We start from the raw sequence: 19,897 nt of genomic DNA, 5'->3' as shown, positions 1-19,897 counted from the left end.
TTCAACTCCAAATAAGAAAGATAAATGTGAACTCCTGTGCTGTATGCTGGAGCACGGGCTACATCCAGACTACTTGGTACTTTTCAGTTCTCACTTGACTTTCCTTTTGCCCAGATATCTCCAATAAATTGCACCTGCACTTTTAGGTACAGTAAGCAGTCTGGCCTTCTTGACCAAGCACAGCAAGTGTACCATCCCTGTGAGCTGCTGTGGTACCATTGTGTGGTGCCACAGGACCACTGGTTTGAAAACCAGGAGTTTTTCCTGAACGCTGATGCTTCTATCTTCACTCAACTACTTCACTCTCCACACCGAAGCTGCTATTTAGCTAGTCTGTTTTCAGATGTAGCATCACTTTCAGTAGGAAGATGAGGGAAGGGGCAGTTTGTAGGGAGAGGGACTGGTTTACTGCCATTGGAAAAATACCTGGTGCAAATATACTGCTTGTCAAAATGCTGATCTTGCCAATATCACTGTGCTTCAGAAGCTGTCAAACTGGCAAATATCTTTGGGGTTTGATGTTATGCAGCCTGTCAAATTGGGTATTTTGTGATTTGTTACTTTGTTATTTGATAAATACATTAAAAACATATATTTAAGCCCTTTTCCCACACCTTGCTCCTAGTCGAACCAACATTTTAATTAGGAAAACATTCTTTCATTGAACACAGAAAATACTGTATGCTGCAAAATTATATTTTAGGTCCTTTAGTTATTAAATGTTGCCAGTGATAAATTCAGAAGCATAGTTCAAGACTAGAGTTGATAATGAGAAACATTTCAAGCTACTTAAAGTTTTATTTTTTTTTATTAAAAAGGAAAGCCAAAGAATCCCCCAAGGGTTTTTTTTTGCACGATATCTTATCATACGGTTTTATTTAATATTGCAAAATGGAAAATCTATTTTTGGAGGCTGTTTGACATGTGCTGCCTTTTTTGTGCAAATGTTCACTTTTTTTTTCTTTCCCTTTCCACTGAAGATGCAGTTCCCAGTAAGGATGAAGGAAGAACATTTAAAGATCAACCCCAAGAGAATGAAGAGAAGAGGCCAGATGTATCAGTCTCCTCCACAACTGGGCATAAATCGGTCTTCAGTGGACCTAGAAAGATAGAGTAAAGCCTTTTATTTTGGAAATTGATAAATCAGATAACAGCTGTATATGGTTGAATGGATTTTCTTTTGAGTTTCTCCAGCATTCCACATCAGCCTTGAACTTCCAGGGCTTCAGCCTTCGTTTAAAAGCTTACTTACTATAATTAGACTGCTGTTTCCTAGGAAATGCAGCAGTAACTACCCTTCAGCTATAAAGGTAGCAGAAAAAAGGCAATTTTACACCTGTATTTTTCTTGTTTATACTCGGAAATAGCAGAGTGTCCCTAAAGGCAGGTTTGCTGAAGAAGAAAATGCAAAAAATATTATTTGGAGGGCCTGTTTTTTATGTATACTGGTCGGTTCTGCCCACAAGTCAAGTTTTCTTTTAGCCTCCAGCTGTGCAAATGCAGTCCAACAGTCAAGCAGTGCCCCTTTTTTGTGCGTGTGACAGTGAATTAAACAGATATGTTGCTGGTCATCTTGCAGCCTATGATGTGTGTAACCCCAGTTTGTCTATACCCTTAGAGGAGTGGTCATTTACTCTCAGGGGACACGGACAGATGCATAGAATATATGGTTGCACGACTCAAGTCTGGGTATACCTTGATGCTCTTGGGTGAATGGGGAGAAAAATCAGATGAACATTCATATCATGGCTGGAGCTCCACAGCTGATAGTTGGAAAACTTTGTTTCTGTTGGAAGAAAGAATACATTTTATTATGGATGTTAAATATAGGGTAGGTAGGTAGCTTTCTACAGCTTTTTTTACTTCTGAGGAGAGCTGAGTATGGAATTACTTGTTCCAGTGACTCCAGAAGTAAACATGAGTGATTTTTCTCTGTTTAATATTGGGAAAAAGAGCATGAGAACACCTCTGGCTTCTCAAACCAGTTGAAGAAAGAACCAGCTTAGGGAACCTACTAGGATAGGACCTAGATGTTGCTCTGAATCATGCTAATTGGTAGCTATAGCAAGAGTGCATTAGAGTTTACTTTTCTAACCCTCTTCTCATTTAAATCCTTTAAGCAAATCTGTTAGTCATATTTCCCTGTGAGAAACAAATTTTTTTTTATAATTGCCTGTTGTTTATTTTAGTGGTGTTCAGCCTTTCTCAGCTTGTGGCCTGAAATGTTTTCTGATGGTGACATTCCCCATAAAGGAAATACATTCCAGTCCTACAAGAATTAGGCTTGCTTTTCCTAGTGTATTTTGTGGCCTTTCTTAGAAGTAGTTCATTATTCCTCCTCTTCCTTCCTTGTTGCTTCTTCCTCCCTCAGATTCCACATTCATACATCTCATGAGCGGATTTGTTTTGGCAAAGCCGTTTTGCGGCCAACTCCTGCTGACAGTGTCATTGGATAACTTAACAGTCTATTGTTGTTTGTCAGTCTATAAAGAATACTATTACTTTTCAAAACTTCATTTCTTTCATTTCTGTCTTATTAGCCCACATGTTGTAGGGTAAAGGGGATGATGTTATGTTTTCGGAAAATAGCACATTTGGGGCATTGATGCATATAATTGCAGAAATTGCAAAGAAATCTTTAAGAAAAAATACATACAGTGTAATTTTCTAGGGGAAAATATACATATTTGGTAAAAAATGCTTTTCTGTGTACAAACTATAAAAAAATAGAGAGAGAGGAATTTTAACAAAAGGCACTTCTGGTTCAAAGGTTGAAGTGGCCATGTTGAGTAGGAGTGTTGTTTTAATGTTTTGTATCTGAAAAAGCAGTTTATAGCAAATATGATGCTCTCTTTTTTTTTTTTTAATAGGAATCAGTCTGATAACCTGATTTGGTGCTCTATTGACCCTTATATCCAGAGTTGTCCATAGGTCAGACAGACGGAATTAATAGAATGCGCGCATCATGGTATTTCAGTCAGGTTGCTGTTTCCTGGGAAAAACCTTACAACTTTTTAAATGTTTTATTCCCTGTTTTTATCAGGAAGATAATTAGGGCGGTGACCAAAGGAGAAATTACAAATGCAAAAGATGACGGTGACAGGAACACAAGCTCAGAAGCTGAAAACCAAAGTCTGCACAGTGGCAAGTCAACACCTTGCTCTGAGAGGTGAGCAGCAGAAATCTGGTACAGTTTATGCTGGGATTGACCTAGAGGTGTGCGCCAGTCTGTCGTGTTGCAGTGTCTTTGAGTGCTCAGCATTAATACTACTTGAGAAACAGATCTTATGGTTAAAAAAAAAACCCTAAAAATTATCTCCATCCATCTTCCTTTTCCCTCGTGTTCAGCTGGTGATTGCTGTCAGTATGTTGTTTTTTACTTTCTGGCTTTTAATTCTGGAGCTGTGTTCATGTTAAAGAACTGAGCCCCTTTGTTCTATAAGTTTTTCTTCTGTAATAACATGTTAATTGATTATAATTTATATTTTCTTCTTCAAAGGCACTGTTTGCCCTTTTCTTTCCATGATTATTGTCCCAGTTATTTCTAACAGAATTCCACTTATCCTTCTTCTGGGTGTAAGAGAACTCTGTTATTGCCTCTGTTGAAAGCATTATAAAATGCCAGGTGCAACATTCCTCTTGTGTCCCACCACCAAAATGGAGCCAAAAAATAGTTCACTTTTTTCTTCTTCGGTGGGATAGTCTATACTGGATGTAGACCCACATTCTTTGCTCAGGTTATATTGGGTTTGTGTGGCAAGTTTTTTTGGTAGCACGGGGCTACAGGGGTGGCTTCTGTGAGAAGCTGCTAGAAGCTTCCCCTATGTCCAATAGAGCCAGTACCAGCCGGCTCCAAGACAGACCCACTGCTGGCCAAGGCTGAGCCCATCAGTGACAGCGGTAGCACCTCTGGTATAACAGATTTAAGAAGGAAGGAAAAAAACCCCCTGCAGCAGCAGCCAGAGAGAGGAGTGAGAATAAGTGGTGTTCCCCCAGGCTCAGTACTGAGGCCGGTCTTGTTCAATATCTTTATTGATGACCTGGATGAGGGGATCGAGTGCTCCCTCGGTAAGTTTGCAGATGACACCAAGTTGGGTGGAAGTGTTGATCTGCTGGAGGGTAGGAGGGCTCTGCAGAGGGATCTGGACACGCTGGATCGATGGGCCAAGGTCAACTGTATGAGGTTCAATAAGGGCAAGTGCTGGGTCCTGCACTTCAGTCACAACAACCCCCTGCAACGCTACAGGCTTGGGGAGGAGTGGCTGGAGAGCTGCCCGGCAGAAAAGGACCTGGGGGTGCTGACTGACAGCTGGCTGAACATGAGCCAGCAGTGTGCCCAGGTGGCCAAGAAGGCCAACAGCGTCCTGGCCTGTATCAGGAATAGTGTGGCCAGCAGGAGTAGGAAAGGAGTAGGCACTGGTAAGGCCACACCTCAAATACAGTGTTCAGTTTTGGGCCTCTCACTACAAGAAGGACATTGAGGTGCTCGGGCGTGTCCAAAGAAGGGCAACAAAGCTGGTGAGGGGGCTGGAGCACAAGTCTTTTGAGGAGCGGCTGAGGGAACTGGGGTTGTTCAGTCTGGAGAAGAGGAGGCTGAGGGGAGACCTTATCGCTCTCTACAACTACCTGAAAGGGGGTTGTGGCGACGAGGGTGTTGGTCTCTTCTCCCAAGTAACTAGCGATAGGACGAGAAGAAATGGCCTCAAGTTGCGCCAGGGGAGGTTTAGATTGGATATTAGGAAAAATTTCTTCACTGAGAGAGTGGTCAAACATTGGAACAGGCTGCCCAGGGAGGTGGTGGAGTCACCATCTCTGGAAGTGTTCAAAAAAACATGTGGACGTGGCACTTTGGGACATGTTTTAGTGGGCATGGTGGTGCTGGGTTTATGGCTGGACTTGGTGATCTTGAAGGTCTTTTCCAACCTTAATGATTCTGTGATTCTGTAATATGTGAGAGCAGCAACTCTGTAGACACCAAGGTCAGTGAAGAAGGAGGGGGAGGAGATGCTCCAGGTGCCCAAGCAGATTCCTCTGTAGCCTACGGTGAAGACCGTGGTGAGGCAGGCTGTCCCCCTGCAGCCCATGGAGGTCCACAGTGGAGCAGATCTCCACCTGCAGCCCAGGGAGGACCCCATGCTGAAGCAGGTGGATGCCCAGAGAAGGCTGTGACCCCATAGGAAGCCCATGCTGGAGCAGGCTCCTGGCAGGATCCATGGAGAGAGGAGCCCAGGCTGGAGCAGATTTGCTGGCAGGACTTTTGACCCTATAGGGTGACCCGCGCTGGGGCAGTCTGTTCCTGAAGGACGGCACCCCGTGGGAGGGATCCACGCTGGAGCAGCTCGTGGAGAACTGCAGCCTGTGGGAAGGACTCACGTTGGAGAAGTTCGTGGAGAACTGTCTCCCGTGGGAGGGACCCCACACTGTAGCAGCGGAAGAGCGTGAGGAGACTCCCGCTGAGGAGGAAGGAGCGGCAGAGACAACGTATGATGAACTGACCACCGCCCCATTCCCCAACCCCCTGTGCAACTCTCGGGGGGAAGAGGTAGAATAAGGAATACCAGAATTAGGACAACAGGATGCTTGTGAGAGATCTGTTCAGCAGTTTTGATGTGCCAGCCTGCAAGAAAGTTATCATGCAGTTAACTACAAATGAAACAAAATCATTTTGTTTGGAGTGGCAGAATTCAACACCTGATAAGCTCTGTGTACAGGCTTAGGTGGATAAATGGTGAAATTCTCTGTAAAAATAGACTTTATGTTTGATTGCCTTGCTTGACTTTCACATAGAGCATCAATTTCTAGCTTTTGCCCAGAGCCAGGGTGCGGGATTTATTAAATTAGGGGTATTGAGTCATTACAGCAGCTTCTTTCTCTACCGGTCATCTCATCCTCAGCTGGCCAAATCGTTGTCCTTTGACAAAGTACGTTGTGACCCAGCTGTGTTGCCAGGAGATGCTTTTGGTAGGGGGGCTGGATTATTTTACTGTCTGTGGAAGATGTGGCACTTTCTGAATATTGAGTTTGTGGAAGGATTGAGGAGCAGCTTGTATTTTTCAGTAGGGGGATGAAAATTCCTGTCTTGTATGTGCATGGTTAAACGCTTTCATTAAATATTTGAGGATGCTTGCTTTAGTTCATCTATTGTTAATTTATAGAACTGAGTAGTAATTATTAGAAGTAATAGCAAACTTTCCCAGGCTACCCTCTGTAACTCTTTTGAGTTTCAAATTAAAAGAATATAACAACGTCTTGTGACACTGGAGCTGTCCTAGATTTTCCTGCATATTTCTGATTTTTGTAATTGCCCTCATCTTTTTAGCTGTATTGCCAAAATTGGTAGTATTTCACCTACCAGCAGGAAAATGGACAATTTTTATTCTTTCTAAGTATTTTGGTTTAAGAGAAGATATACTGAGCTGGGAAGAGGGAGTCCCAGGCTGTGAGTTCACTTCAGCTGGTTAATTTCTACTCCAGCAAAAGTGTTTACTGATTTTGCAGCTGAATGAACTGGGAGGCTGCATCAGGATACTTCTCAGAGAAATAGTATAGCAATTTCAGGCTTATCTACACAGGCACAGTACTCTGTCATAGTGAGGTCTTCCCTACCACATGGAAATGCCTGGCATAGTCAAGTTATAACAACATTTTTCTTTTGTTGTCTACTTAACATGCGTATAAAATGTGTTGAACCTCCCTCTAATAGCAGACTGTAATAAGGGCAAGCTACAGGAGAGGTCTGTTTAGCAGGTTTGATGTGCAGGTGCTCAGCCTTTCTGATGACTCCTGCAGAACCCCTTGTAACATGTTTTCAAATCTTTTATTCCAGCCCACTATTACTTCTGGACGCTTTTCTTGATTTATGAGTTTAGACAGTGAGGAGAAGAAAAATCTGTAGCAACAATTTTTGTAACAGAAAGTCACAACAATCCATCAAAAGTGGCGTGACATTCAATAAAATTCAGGCTTTCAACATTTTGGCTACTTGCCATACACTGGCAGGTTTGGAAATTAAGGTATGTGCGTCTAAGTCCAACAAGTTTGATAAAATACAGATGACAGCCAGTAACCTTGATTTTTCTGAGTTTGCAGCACCTTTGTGTAAACAGATAGGACTAAATTCAGCCAAAGCACATTTAGTAGGATTTGTTGATCACCAGCTCATCAAATTAAAAAGTAGCAGCGCATCTCTATGAAGCGCACATGCATAACAACGTGTTTATTATTCATTATATAAGGTTGTCAATATACAAAATTGGATAGTAATTGTTAAAAAGGTTACCATATGCTCACTAAAAGACAAAAACATGGTTGCACGACATTTAAGCAGTCCTGGTGTTTGGGGATTTTCCTCTGTATTCCTTGTTTGCAGTAACTCCACCACTGTGGATTCGGAGCCTGTGCTTATTGCTTAATGTAGTGGTGAGACAGGAGCTGTTTTGTTCCAGAGTGTTTTTTCTCAGTTCAGCAGTAGTACTAAAAATGTCCATTGTGGTAAAGAAGGTTTTTACTGCAGTTACTTTAAACATGATATGACAGCCTAAACCGAATGAAGGTGAAATTCAGATGTTGTCCAGCACAATGAAGATGCCTGCAGATCTGAAATATTTATTAAGCAAGCTTATTTTGGCTGAAAATGTACTGTAAGTTCCAAAAATTTTCTCCAGCAAATTTGCATTACTATTGTGCTCTGACACTGTGTTTTCCTTATGGAAAAGGCTGCAATTCCTGCATCAATTCCTATTTACCTTTTTTTTTTTTTTTTTTTAGAAGTAGTAAGTAGGAATGTATGCAGAACTCTTACTGTCCTGCAAGACTCTTTGAGATTTCTCTAAATTGTGAAGAAAAATTAAAAAGGGATGTTTGGAGAAAGAAGATCAGCCAAGAACTTGTATTTTTACTCCAAATCAAATTTCAAAGGAAAATAAAAAATTAATTGGAAATGTGTTGAAGTACTTTTAAAAATAATTTTCATTGTTTCAAGAGGTCAAAAAAGTGCAACACCTTACCCTTTCTAACCCTCAATGTTCACATGGACTAATCAATATTTTTCTAATAGAAAATGTCCCATGGAAAAATTTCTGCCTGTTGTGGTATTAGACAGCAATTGGGTTCTGGTGTGCTGATCACAGATGCCTTGTTGTCACTTCTACTAACACAAAACCCGGCAAAAAGACTTGTCCAGCTTTCCTAGTTTTCCAAGCTGGTTGAAAGACTTGACCAGTTTGGGTCCAAGAGTCATTACTGCAGTAGGACAGTGAGCAAGTTGTTGTTTTTCTGAAGGGGGTAGAGAGCAGATAGCCAAGGATTTTAGACTTTCTGGAGGCAGCGCTGGCATTAACATCAGCTGCAGAAGTGGCCAGAACTGTCGCGTCACCATAGTTCTCCTCCAAGGAGCAGCCTGGTAGAAGTGCTACATGAGCTGTCCCGCCGCTGCTGGGATGCGAACGCAGTTCGAAATGAAGATGGACAAATGCAGATTCTAGAGCCTGGATGAAAGCCGCCCATTTGGGCTATTCACAGTTCTGGTAGAAATGCTGAAAACAGGTGTATGTATAGAGTAATTGTAATTCACCCTTGCCTGTGTTTTTCCTTCCGGGTGACCATCTCCTTGAGGTGGATCACACGGCTCACCCAGGGCAATGTTATTCTAGTAAATTGTTACCGTGGCTGTTTTCTTGCAGTGGTTTGCTAAATGGGTTGCCTTGGTTTGCTGAAAGCGATAAGGCTTTAATATTCTTCTCCCCACCCCAGAGGGAGCAGTCTCTCGCTGAGCAGCAGCGAGGTGGAGGCCACCGCAAGCCGTCTGAAAGGGGCCGTGGGTCCTGTGAACAGGAGCACCGCTTCCACCCCTTCCCTCCCAAGGTCTCCGGCGCTGAGCATGCGCAGCATGACCGCAGATTATAGCAGGGTAAGTGCAGTGATGGGGAGCTGGCACCAAACGAGGTGACCTGGCCGGTGTCTGCCCCGTTAGATTGATTTGTAGCACAGAAAGGACAAACCTGACAGAGAAGATTTTGTTTCTTCCTGAATTCTGCTGGGACCGGTGGAGATGTCTACTAGAACAGAATTTGTCATGGTCTATCAGTGATGTTTTTTTGTCTGGCAGACATTTTTCTTATGTCTAAAAATTGCTGTTCGTGTCCATCACTACATAATGAGTTACAGATTCCAAAGCGGGATCCACTCCCACCCACAAGGGATGGGAGGAAGCATTTTTGGCACTTCGGGGCCTTGAGTAAGTGCTGTGAACTAAGGATGTGACTCTCCAGCATGCAGGGTTCAGCATGCTCCCACTAACTTCTAAGGGAAACTTTGCACGCTCAGCACTTGCAGAGGGTCAGGCCGTACTGATTGTAGGTTTTTTTGGATTTGGACACTGGGCTTTGCGTAAATTATGGCGTAACGCAAAATGTGTGCTAGACGCTTTATCAACGCGAAAGGTGGGATTTCTCTTGCCTGCCCTTAGGCCTCTTGGGATGTAGGTGTCCGCGTCTGAGCCAGCTGCCTGGGCTGCTCTGTAACAGGCAGAAGGATGTGGCTCACCGAAGCCAGAAGCCGAGACTCTCTTCGTTCCCAGGCAGCCTGCCTGTTTGTCAAGCAGCTCCTCCTGCGGACTGAGACACCCGTACTGAATGCGTTTCAGTCACCCCTCTTTAGAATCCAGGATCGTACCAGCAAGTTAGTCTAAGTTGCCATAACTTAAGTGTACAAGGAAAGCGAAATTTATAGTCAGAGTAAATTTTACCATTAATGTCTGGGGAAAAAAGTAGGTGAGCATTTGAGATCAGAGCCCTGTTGAATGCATCAATTTTTTTTTTTTTTTTTTTTCTCCTAACTTCCAAATATTTGGTCTAATGTATTGTCCTTCCCAATAAAGAAAGAGTCAGTATATACGAAGGGAAGTTTGGGGAGCTGTTAAGAAATTAATAGTTGTTTTATTGTTTTGTTTATATTCTTGTTGGTACACCCACTGACTTGATTTCAAGTGCATTAGATTTGTTTAAAAAAGGCCAATCCATGTAATTTAGATGGAGTTACGTTGTTAACTATCCATTTACAGGAAGGCAAAAAGCCATAACGATATCAAGCATATTGTCTTTTTTCTTTATTTAAGGGATTATATTGGCATAACTTAACTAGTTCAAGTCCACTTGGTTTTACCCTGATTGAAATCTTACGCTGGTACAAAAATAATAGGTTGTTGGGGAGGGGTTGGGGGGGGTTGTCTTTTTTTTTCCTTTTTTTCCCTTTTTTCTTTTTCTTTTCTGGTAAGTGAACTTTTAATAGATTTGAGTGTTTCATTTCCCTCCTCTCATTCCTGCTGTGTTGCTCCGATTCTTCAGTCACAAACTCACAAGTATGCGTGAATTGCATCTTTGTGCAAATTTTATGCATGCTCTGTGCTAAGCAAAGCAGATTAGATTGTAATCTAAATATATTCAGTAATAGACTGGATGGTAAAGGAGTTCTGAGAGCTCTGAGAGCTAATAGAAATGATGCTTTTGTAGACTGATAGTGAATAAGCTCGCTTTTTGTATTTATGGGATGTGCATTTTTCTTATTGGGCAGGCCACTGGCTTAGAAAACGGCATGCTTATTCCAGCAAGTGAAAGTATACCTGAAGATTTAGTAAAGAAGCACTGTAGGAAAGCATCTGGAACACCTTCCATTGCAGTTTCTAGGGTATCTTTGTCGTCAGGCAAGTATCAAGTCTTTTCCTTCTTTCTGCCAGCCTTTTACGATCAGAGGATAATTCCTATTCTTGTGACTCTGCCCCTTTTGTTGTTAAAGCGCATTGAAAGATCAGATGTAAGTTTCATAAATTTGTTCATCTTAATTCTGAAAATTCTTCCCTTTTACTAACCAAGTTTATACCACTTCAAGTTTCACACTTGAAAAAAATGGCAGTCCTAACCCCAGTAATGTTGGCACAATGTTAGTATTAGGTAAATCACATGCTCTCGTTACCAGATTTCATTCATAATCGCACATTGTTAAATCATTCTCTCTGTGGTCAACTGTATAAACTACTGCCCATCTGCGGTCTGTATGAAGTACCCCTGTGCTGCTGCCGCTACGTTTCACACCCACTTTGCCAGAAGCAAACTTGGGAAACAAAGACCTGTCAGAGACCAAGTCCTTTACAGACTTCGTGCCGTTTGATTTCTATACGTCGTGCACCGAACGAGCCGATGCAGCTGCAGTTGACCCCGTTTCATCGGAGGCTGTTAGGTAAAGGAGGCTCATGCAAGAAGGTGCTGCCGGAGCCGCTTTGCAGCTGTGGGTGGGGACCCTCTTCCCGTCTGAAAGAGGAGGCAGGAGTGCCCCAGGCTCTTCGGCTTCTCCCGGGCTCTCGGTCAGCTTCTTGCAGGGCTAACAGAGTGGGTTCGGATTTACAGGTCTCTGTCTGAAACGCGGCAGGGCTCACTTTTTTCCAGCTGAATTTAGCCCAAAGCAGAAACCTAGTGGCATACCCCGCAGAGCTCATCAAAGGAGATGACGTTCTTCACTTCAGATTTTTCAATTTGAAAGTATCAGAGTTTCTATGAGAATATCGTACAGTGCATCTCCAGGCAGAGGTGATACAGACTGCTACGGCTTCGTGAAGTGAAAATTCTCCTGTTTCTGCTACCTTATAAAATAAAGGTTTTCCCAGTAGAAGACAACTGGCCTCATGTTACCAAAGCAGATGGATGCTGAGCAAAATTGCAGGCAACCTGGGAATGGGCCTCAGACTCTGCATTGTCCCCTTGCTGGAGGATCTCAAAGGACATTAAGCTCGGGAGAGTGACCTTTCCTTTCACATCAGCTATAGCTTAGGTAGAAGATGAGCAGTTAAAAACTTTCCAGATTCTTATCCGCAGGATCTAGAACTATTCTCTTCCCCTTCTTTCTTTCTCAATATATTGAACCATCGCACAAAAGATTTATACGGGGAGGACTAAGAAAATCTTCCTCCAAGACATCTGACATGTCTTATGCCTATGGAGTGGATGAGACACCTGTAGGACTGAAAAACTTGTGCAGGTCTTGAGACTCATTTGCTTTGTCCTCCTTTCTGCACAGGGAACACCAGTAGTGGCAGAAGCACTTTCTACATCCGTCAGTATCCCTATTTGCTTAATTCTGAAGCAGATGCTGGGGGGGGGGTGGGGGGGTGGTAGATGTGATAATCACTGTGAACACCTGGACTGCAAGTTTTGCGATATTGCAGGCTGATAGGCCTACCAGAGAAAGTCAAAAGCTTAACCTATAGTATCATCCACAGGAGACAATGACAGCAGATACATAATGCAGGGGGAAAAGTATTGGCCAGAAGACTGAACGGCATGAGAAAGCATATCCTTCCCTGTATCATACTGACGTCCAGTTGTCATAGCGTTTGTGACAGATACCTAAATATGGGTTTTATGTTTTTTTCTTAAAAAAACTATTAGACTTGAGACAACACTTATTAAGTGTGGAAGATGAAACAGAATACTTTTTGTACCAATTATAGCAAACGTTTTAATTGGTTTTATTTTCCAGATCGTAGCCGGTCTGAGATAGATCTGAGTGAATCTTTCTCTGAAGGAAATGAGGATACTCTGAGCATAAGAAGCAAATCTGTACCTAGTGCCTTAGATCAGGAACTGGTGAGTTATAAATTTGTAAATGTTTATCTGGTGGAAATCCTGTTTGTTCAGACTTATGAAATCAGCACTGTATGTATATCTATATAAAATATAAGTAATGCAGAACTTTGTTTCAGGGATATTTAACAAGTTTTTAAACAGTTTCCATCTTCTGAGTATGTTGGCTATAGAATGATTCCAATGAATAGTCACAGTGACAGTTTGTTGTTGATTTGCTGTTTTTTCAGTTTACAGGTGAAAGAAATCTGGCCTGAAAATAAATTTCCAGCACTATGTTACACATCCACCAAAGTTCTGTTAATTCATACTTTCTCAGATTTGAATTTTGATGCTGAGAAATACTATACTTTAAAGGCTTTAATCTTTGTCTGGTTTTGATATTCCCCTTATATTTTTTTTAGTAAATGAAGCCCAAACTTTCTGTTCTGTCACTGTTGCTTACCTCTTCTTGCTGTTCGCTGTTTTCTCCCATGCATCTCCATGCCTTTTTCTATGTCTGCCATGGGCTGCTTTTCCTGAAGCGATTCACAACTTCCCTCTCCTCTTATGCACGTATCCAGGACACACAAGTTGCAGATGTGCATCGATGCCGCCAAAGAATTTCCAAGCTTGTTAAATATGCAGGGGGTGGGACGGACGACAGAAGAGTTATTTAAATAGTTCTTCATCTAATCGTAGTTTGTTCAGAAGTTTCCAAATGTGTGCTTGTAACTTAAAAAAAACCATAACCCTCTGCGTTATGGTTTATGCATTTTGTCTGTTGTTATAGTCTTACCCTACCACCTGCTCCTTTCAGAAAAGCATTGGCCACGGGAGATGTCTCCCCTTCTTGTAGCATTTGATACTTGGGGCTTGGTGGAAAACAATGTGTTGGGATTCCCATCCGTTTCTTGGCTTTGTAAGCACTCAATTTACCTGCAGCATTGCTTTGTTTGGGTTAATCTTTAAGGAAATAAAACAAGCTCTTCCTGTGTGTCAGATTTCTGTGGAAGAAAAATGCCAAAAATAAGTGGTTTAGTTTTTGATTGTAGTAGAGAAAAAGGATCTGTTATGCATTAAGAAGTTGGAAAAGATTGCAGAAGAAAAGCATAAAATAAGACAATACAAGCTTTAAATACCTTTATATTAGTTTCCTGCTCTAATTGTACACGGTGCAGTAGTTATCACCTAGGAATTTCTCTGAGGCAGGTGCCAGAGATGCCAAATCCAGAGTGGTTTTCTGTTAATTTTTTTTTTTTGTCTTCCTAATATTCAGAGCTGCTTTTTTTTTTTTATCCTTCTTTTCTTGCTGACACTGAATGAAATTTCAGATTGCATCTCAGCAACTTTCCAGCTTCTTTGCTAACGTAAGGGACCTCTCTTGTGGCATAACCGTGATTTAGTTGCTCTGGGGTCCGTGAGAGTGCTAATTCCCCTTTAAACTTCATTCTTAACAGGGTTGAGAGATCTCTCATTCTACCCATGTCCTCGCTTGGTCTGTCGTATGAAATCAATTGACTGCATTCATCAGCTTCAGCGTGACTGTGTTTTTTAGGATAGTTTGACTCACAGGAGTCCTTGAGAGTCTTGCCCTGTATTCATTATGGATGCAGTCTTTTGAGATAAAGGTTGTATTTCCTGCTGGAGTTTAGCTTCTTTGGTGCTCGATATAAGAGGCAAAAAGAAAGGTATATGATGAAAATAACAACAGCTTCTGCAGCCTGAGAAAAGCTGGCCAGCTTTTCTCCTGGCCAGCTCTTATTTTTCTGGGTGATGGGAGCTGACAGCTGTGGTGGGGGAGATGCCACATGCCATATCCGATAGGATAAGCAGATTGCTGGAATTTACCAGCTGGAAGTGTGGGAAAAGCTTTGCTTTGCTCCCAGCTTTATGAGGAAAACCCCTTACACATACGGAGAAATAAGCTGGAAAATTGAATGGGTATTTTGCTTCTTTACCGTACCTTGCTCTTGCTAGTGAAAAGGGGCAACCCCCAGAAACCTTCGTACTGTAGCGTGTATTCACCAAGGAGCATGGGGAACCAGTTAAATCGAGTGTTGTGTTCAAGTGGGAGCACCTTATCTAGAGAGGCGTGTGTTGAATTCCTGACCTAGTAGTGTTCATTACATGCTCAGCTGCTTCATTAGAAGCAATTGGATAATGTGCATTTTATAACCCCCACTGGAGACCATGAGATTAATGTCCTACTAGCTCTAACTTTAATAAGCTAATAACACTAACCAATTATGTAGTTGCAGTTCTGTAACATCTCCTGAGAAACGTGATCGTTGTGGTGAATTAAGAGCATAGGTCAAATGTTAACCATTCTTTTCAGTTTTAGATATCTGCTTGCAGACAAACAATGGTACTCAGCTACCTGTCATTAGGACTTTTTGTGAAGTGCTGTTAATATTTGAGCGTCTAAACCTGAAACACCCCAGTCTGAAGATGTTGCCTTACCTTTTTTTTTTTTGTCCTGTATTTAATTATTGAGCAATAAAAATGTAGCGTTGTTTAAAGTCCACGGGTATATACAACAGTGTAAAGGAAAGAGTTCTGCATGTGTTACCAGAATTGCTTATTCCTGTTGTACAGGCAAGAAAGTATGTTGTGTATTCTTGTGCCAAGTTTTAAACTTGGGTACGTCATCCGAATTCTGAAGTCAGTGAGGAGGGTAGAAGTGAGGGGGGTGGGGTGGTTGTGGTTTTGTTTTTATTTTAGGGTTCTTTGGGGTTTTACTTTTGAAGGATTCAGTACTCTGTCTCTCCCCAAAATAGTTAGCACTGTTGTGCCTTCCATGGACTTTTTCCCCAGAGTATAAAATATCTGTGACTTCTTTTTTTCTGTGTGGAGTGGTAGCAGTGCCCTGAATAGATTAGAAAGAGAAGAAACCAGCAGAGGAGGCTCATTCGAAGAACACGAAGCTAAGAGCAATTTTTGCTTAGTATGTAAATTTTGGTCCCACGAAGAGTCATGGCTTGTCCTGATTTCCCTCTGCTCAATATGAAATACGCAGTTATAATTGGAAAGTAGTAATAGAAAATTTTGCATCACACTCAGCTGATTTTATTTCAATTTTAGTCACCGGAGCAAAAAAGAAGAGCGATAACAGCTAGTTTTATGCATGCTAATGACAAATGCTCTGCAGATCTTTACATAAACTGTGACAGTTTAACTCTCCAGCAGCATTTCTTCTCTGCTCTGTTTTTCCTGATTAGCACAGAAGTCTTTGAGACTCACGAGTCTGAATACAGTACTTCTCTGTTCAGTTTGAGAGTGAGAGCAACTAAGCAGTAGAGAGTGAGGTAGGTCACCATGTCAGATTTTTATAGCTGCAAAGCCAGGTACAAGAAAGTTGAACATTTGACTTCCATTAAATCTAAAAGCAGTCTTTCCAAATACCTGCCATAAGGGTGAAGGAAATGCTTGACCTTTCCAAACTACACTTAATAGGATGATAGCTGTCTGTTGGGTTTTTTCCCTGTAACTTTTACTTAAAGTTAACAAGACCATCAACCAGACTTTAAGTTTCTTTTTAGTTTTTACTTTATTGCTGTGTTTAAAAAAAAGTAAATTATTTTTACAGTTCAGTCTTGCTTATTAAAACTCAGGCACATACATGAAGTTATGCAATTACCGATTTTTCCTGCATTTTAAAAAAATTATTAAAATAATACAGGAATTCAATTATTTTTAAAACATGCACATCAACTGGGATTTTTGTTTACCCCTCAAATATATTCAGCATGTATGATGGCAGGACAAGTTTCTTCCCATGTGGTTTGACAATAACCTGGGGCTTTCAGCACTGCCTGTTAGAAAGTGGGTCTGTATTAATGATTGTGCTCACGAAATCGTCACCTGTCACCAAAGACAGCATGAAAGGGTGCAAGTGTAATGCAAATTGTGTGCTTGTCTATTTGTGTGGCTGTGAGTGTGACTGATATAAATGTGGATAAGAAGTGGAAAACTCGATTGCTGGGTTGGAAAAAAATATGTCCTGTAAAAAGTAAGTCCTGTAAAAACATGGAACCTGGACTGTAACCAGGAAATCGATCGTCTAATGGCTTCTGGCAACAAATGTCTTCAGGTAAACCAGTATCAGTGATCCCCTGGCCCCTGATATCAGACCTTAATTCACTCATTTCTTTTGTTAAGACTTGAAAAATTCTCACCATGTCCCTCCAAGATTTCTAAACCAGAATTTCTGAATGCAAATAGCAGTAAGTAGAATAAGGTAATTCACATGGGATTGTTAGTAGACATGGAAGTGGGTTTTGTTTATATGCACAGTTGTTGGCCATGCAAAGGTATGCACCTCCAGAGTAAGAGATGAAGTACGTGTGTCAAGTTTTTCACTTGTTAAGCAATTGAACCCTGAAACCCTAACAGCATCTTTTCCCCTTAAGCTGTGTGCCTGTGCAAAGATGTGGAAAACGTAAATCAAAATTCCTCTAGAGATTAGAATTTTGAACGCATCCTGCACCATCTTCCTAAAGTGGAAAATATATGAAAAAAACCTACGTGACAGAGGCTGTCCAAATACAGAGCAGAACACGACAACTAAAATGCCTGTTTATCATTTAGGATTATCTGGATGAAACGGAAGAAGATATTGATGACATAATGGCCTCTCGTTATTCAAGGAAACACAGACATTTGACAAGTGGATTATCAACAGTAAGATCTTGAGTAGAAAACATGCTTTTTTCTTCCGCCATTGTTCCTCCAAAAAGAAGTTTAACTTCATATTGCTTAGCAGCAGATCATCTTTCATCCTGCACTTGAGAAACAGCCTTAAACATTTAGATACTTTTGCTATTATATTTTTAATGCTGTTCAAAGCTTAAATGTTGTTCTCTGCAGTGCATGGAAAGAGAAAACCGTTTTGGATACTCATCAGCAGACTTCCTCACATGCTCAGGTTACTACCAAGCTGACATGTGGAGAAGGCAAACCATAGGTGTTTGCAGCGTATGACTGCTCAGCTTTGCAGAGGAGCACTTAATTTTAATTTACTTGACATGAAGAGAACAAGGCTGTGGTGGGGTCTTCTGTCTCAAACCACTTTCTGATAGTTCATGTTCTTGGGATGCAAATATTTGTCTGTGTGTTTGCATACATACAGCTTCTGTGGCATCATTGTCCATCTCCCAACGCAGCTTCTCCCCTTTTTCATAACATAATTGCTATGCAACCCACATCTGAAAAGTATTTCTCTTTACAGTGAGGAGGGAGATACTTGGGGATTTTAGTTGGTGGCAGCTTTTCTACCTTCTGCAAGAATTGTAGTATTTTTCTGTTACATTCTTTTGTTTCTTGTCATACCCACAAACTATATACTGTAAATTAGATGTTTGAGTCTTGTGGTTGTCTAACTGTTGCAACTTAATGTTGGTTTTGAAAGGACAGTTGCATTGTCAGGTTGTAACAGGTGCTTGACATGCAACAAAATTGGTATAATAAGCTTTATGCAGTTAATATGCAGTCTGTTATTCACTGGTAAACAAAATGGATGATAAAAGTAGCCTTTAATATGTCTAGTTTATGACTACCTGCTGTGAACCTAATTTTTGGGATCTGACACTTAGGGTGTGGGCAACTGATAGCACCTTCAGAAAAGTTGCAGAGCACTCTCTGGCCACTCTTCTTCATGACTTGTCCCTAAGAATAGCTCTGGTCAGCATATAGAGTACCAGAAGACTGCAACAAACTCCAGGTAAAAGATGAGAGAGTTGAAGAGGATGAAGAGAGATGAGTCTATATGCTAAAAGGGAAGAGAAAATTTGGTCCACGACAGTAACCAATGAACTGTCCTTTCTAGACTGCATCCCCATTAGTCTGTGTGCAAGCAGGGCCCAGGGAATGCCCACTTAAGTTCTTGATCCCAAAGAGACGGAGTTGGCTGAATCTAAGCCTGGCTTACCTGGGGAGGGAAAAGGCTGAGAAAATTCCCATCAGAGCATTTTGTGATCTTACATCTGGCCATGTCCAGACTCTTTTTCCCTTCTAATTTACATAGTTCACAGGAACAGATACAACAGAGACGTGTGGCACTTTACACCGTCAGACTTGAGCAAATGTAGCCTGTTGACATTGGTCTAATTAGACTACCTTACCCAAGGTTGATTATGACTCATTGTCTCCAATGCTTGCTGGTCCCATGGATTTTATAGACAGATTTATTTTTATTTCCTCTGAATATTGATATGAGGGTTGCAGGTGCTTAAGTGCTTTCTCTGTTTAGGCTGTTAATTGAGGAACTACATTTAGAGAGCCTTCCCTGTGGGTACTGTAGGCAGCATTCTGTCTGGGCATTGGGTTTTGTCCTTTGCTGCAGGTTTCCCTTTCACCTTTTTCTTAAGCAAAGCACAGCTTTTCCACTGCTGTAGGTTTGAGATAATTTCACGTCTCAATGCTCTCGTTTCTCTGTATTTACCATTACGTGATTCTTAATGTCACTGCAATGCTACGTTAATGGCGAAGCTGCTTCTCCCTGCAAGAGCAGGTCAATTTTACAGATTCTTTATTCCCCTTAAGTGTGTATTACTAGTTACTAACATTCCCCCGCTCTCTTATTTTTGCCTTTACTCTGCTTATTGTAAGACTTTGAGCCTTCTGCATTGTACAGATTTTTTTCCATGTACTTACCTGTCAAATGACTGTGTACTATTAAGTCATGCTGACGTAATGTTATTAATGAACAGTCGGCTCTAACTGCCTGCTTTTTTCTTTGGTTTTTTTTCTTTCTTTTTTCAAATATAAGAATTTAAAGTACAGTGTGGGTACTCTGACAATGAGCATTTGAGGTAAAGGAAGAAATATCTCAAAGGGTAAAGATGCTTGAAATCTACCTGTAACATGAGCGAGAAAAAGTGGAAATGGAAAGTGACATTGAACAGGAACTGTACCTCAGCATTAGGGTATTTTTCTTTGTGCTTTCCCAAAGCTAATACATGAACTGTGTATTTAGTTTTCCCTGCATCCTTCACGGATTCCCCTCCTAAATGCATGCATGTGGTGTTGTCAAGACCCATCACATCAGTAAGACTGAATTGTTCCAGTGCCTTACTGCAGCGATAAGATATGATGCAAAACAAACATAATTTTTATTGAGGTACTAAAATGAGGCTCTGCATCCTTCATATGTGGTGATTGTTTACTACTTATGAAACTGGAAAATTAGTAGATTTCTTAAGGACATTACATTTAGCGTATGTGATGTCCAGTGTAAATGCCACAGAACAGAGTCTATGGGGAAAAAAGTAAAATATATCAAATAC

At 41.3% G+C, this 19,897-nt stretch overlaps 1 protein-coding gene across 1 annotated transcript in view; it reads left to right on the top strand.

The window, feature by feature from the left end:
* SYTL5 (synaptotagmin like 5) overlaps positions 1–19,897 on the top strand; it is a gene marked incomplete at its 5' end in the record, with an annotated part of 63,762 nt that overhangs the window by 29,138 nt on the left and 14,727 nt on the right. Inside the window, 6 exons of the mRNA XM_082011553.1 lie at positions 981–1,113; positions 3,044–3,169; positions 8,752–8,908; positions 10,570–10,699; positions 12,529–12,635; positions 17,202–17,294. Coding sequence (XP_081867679.1) covers positions 981–1,113; positions 3,044–3,169; positions 8,752–8,908; positions 10,570–10,699; positions 12,529–12,635; positions 17,202–17,294 — 746 coding nt within the window. The remainder of the gene's footprint in view (positions 1–980; positions 1,114–3,043; positions 3,170–8,751; positions 8,909–10,569; positions 10,700–12,528; positions 12,636–17,201; positions 17,295–19,897) is intronic.

This window comes from Phaethon aethereus (genome assembly GCF_964289735.1).
Source record: "Phaethon aethereus genome assembly, chromosome: 1".
NCBI classification, from domain to species: Eukaryota; Metazoa; Chordata; class Aves; order Phaethontiformes; family Phaethontidae; genus Phaethon; species Phaethon aethereus.
This window is presented reverse-complemented; position numbering and strand designations above follow the sequence as displayed.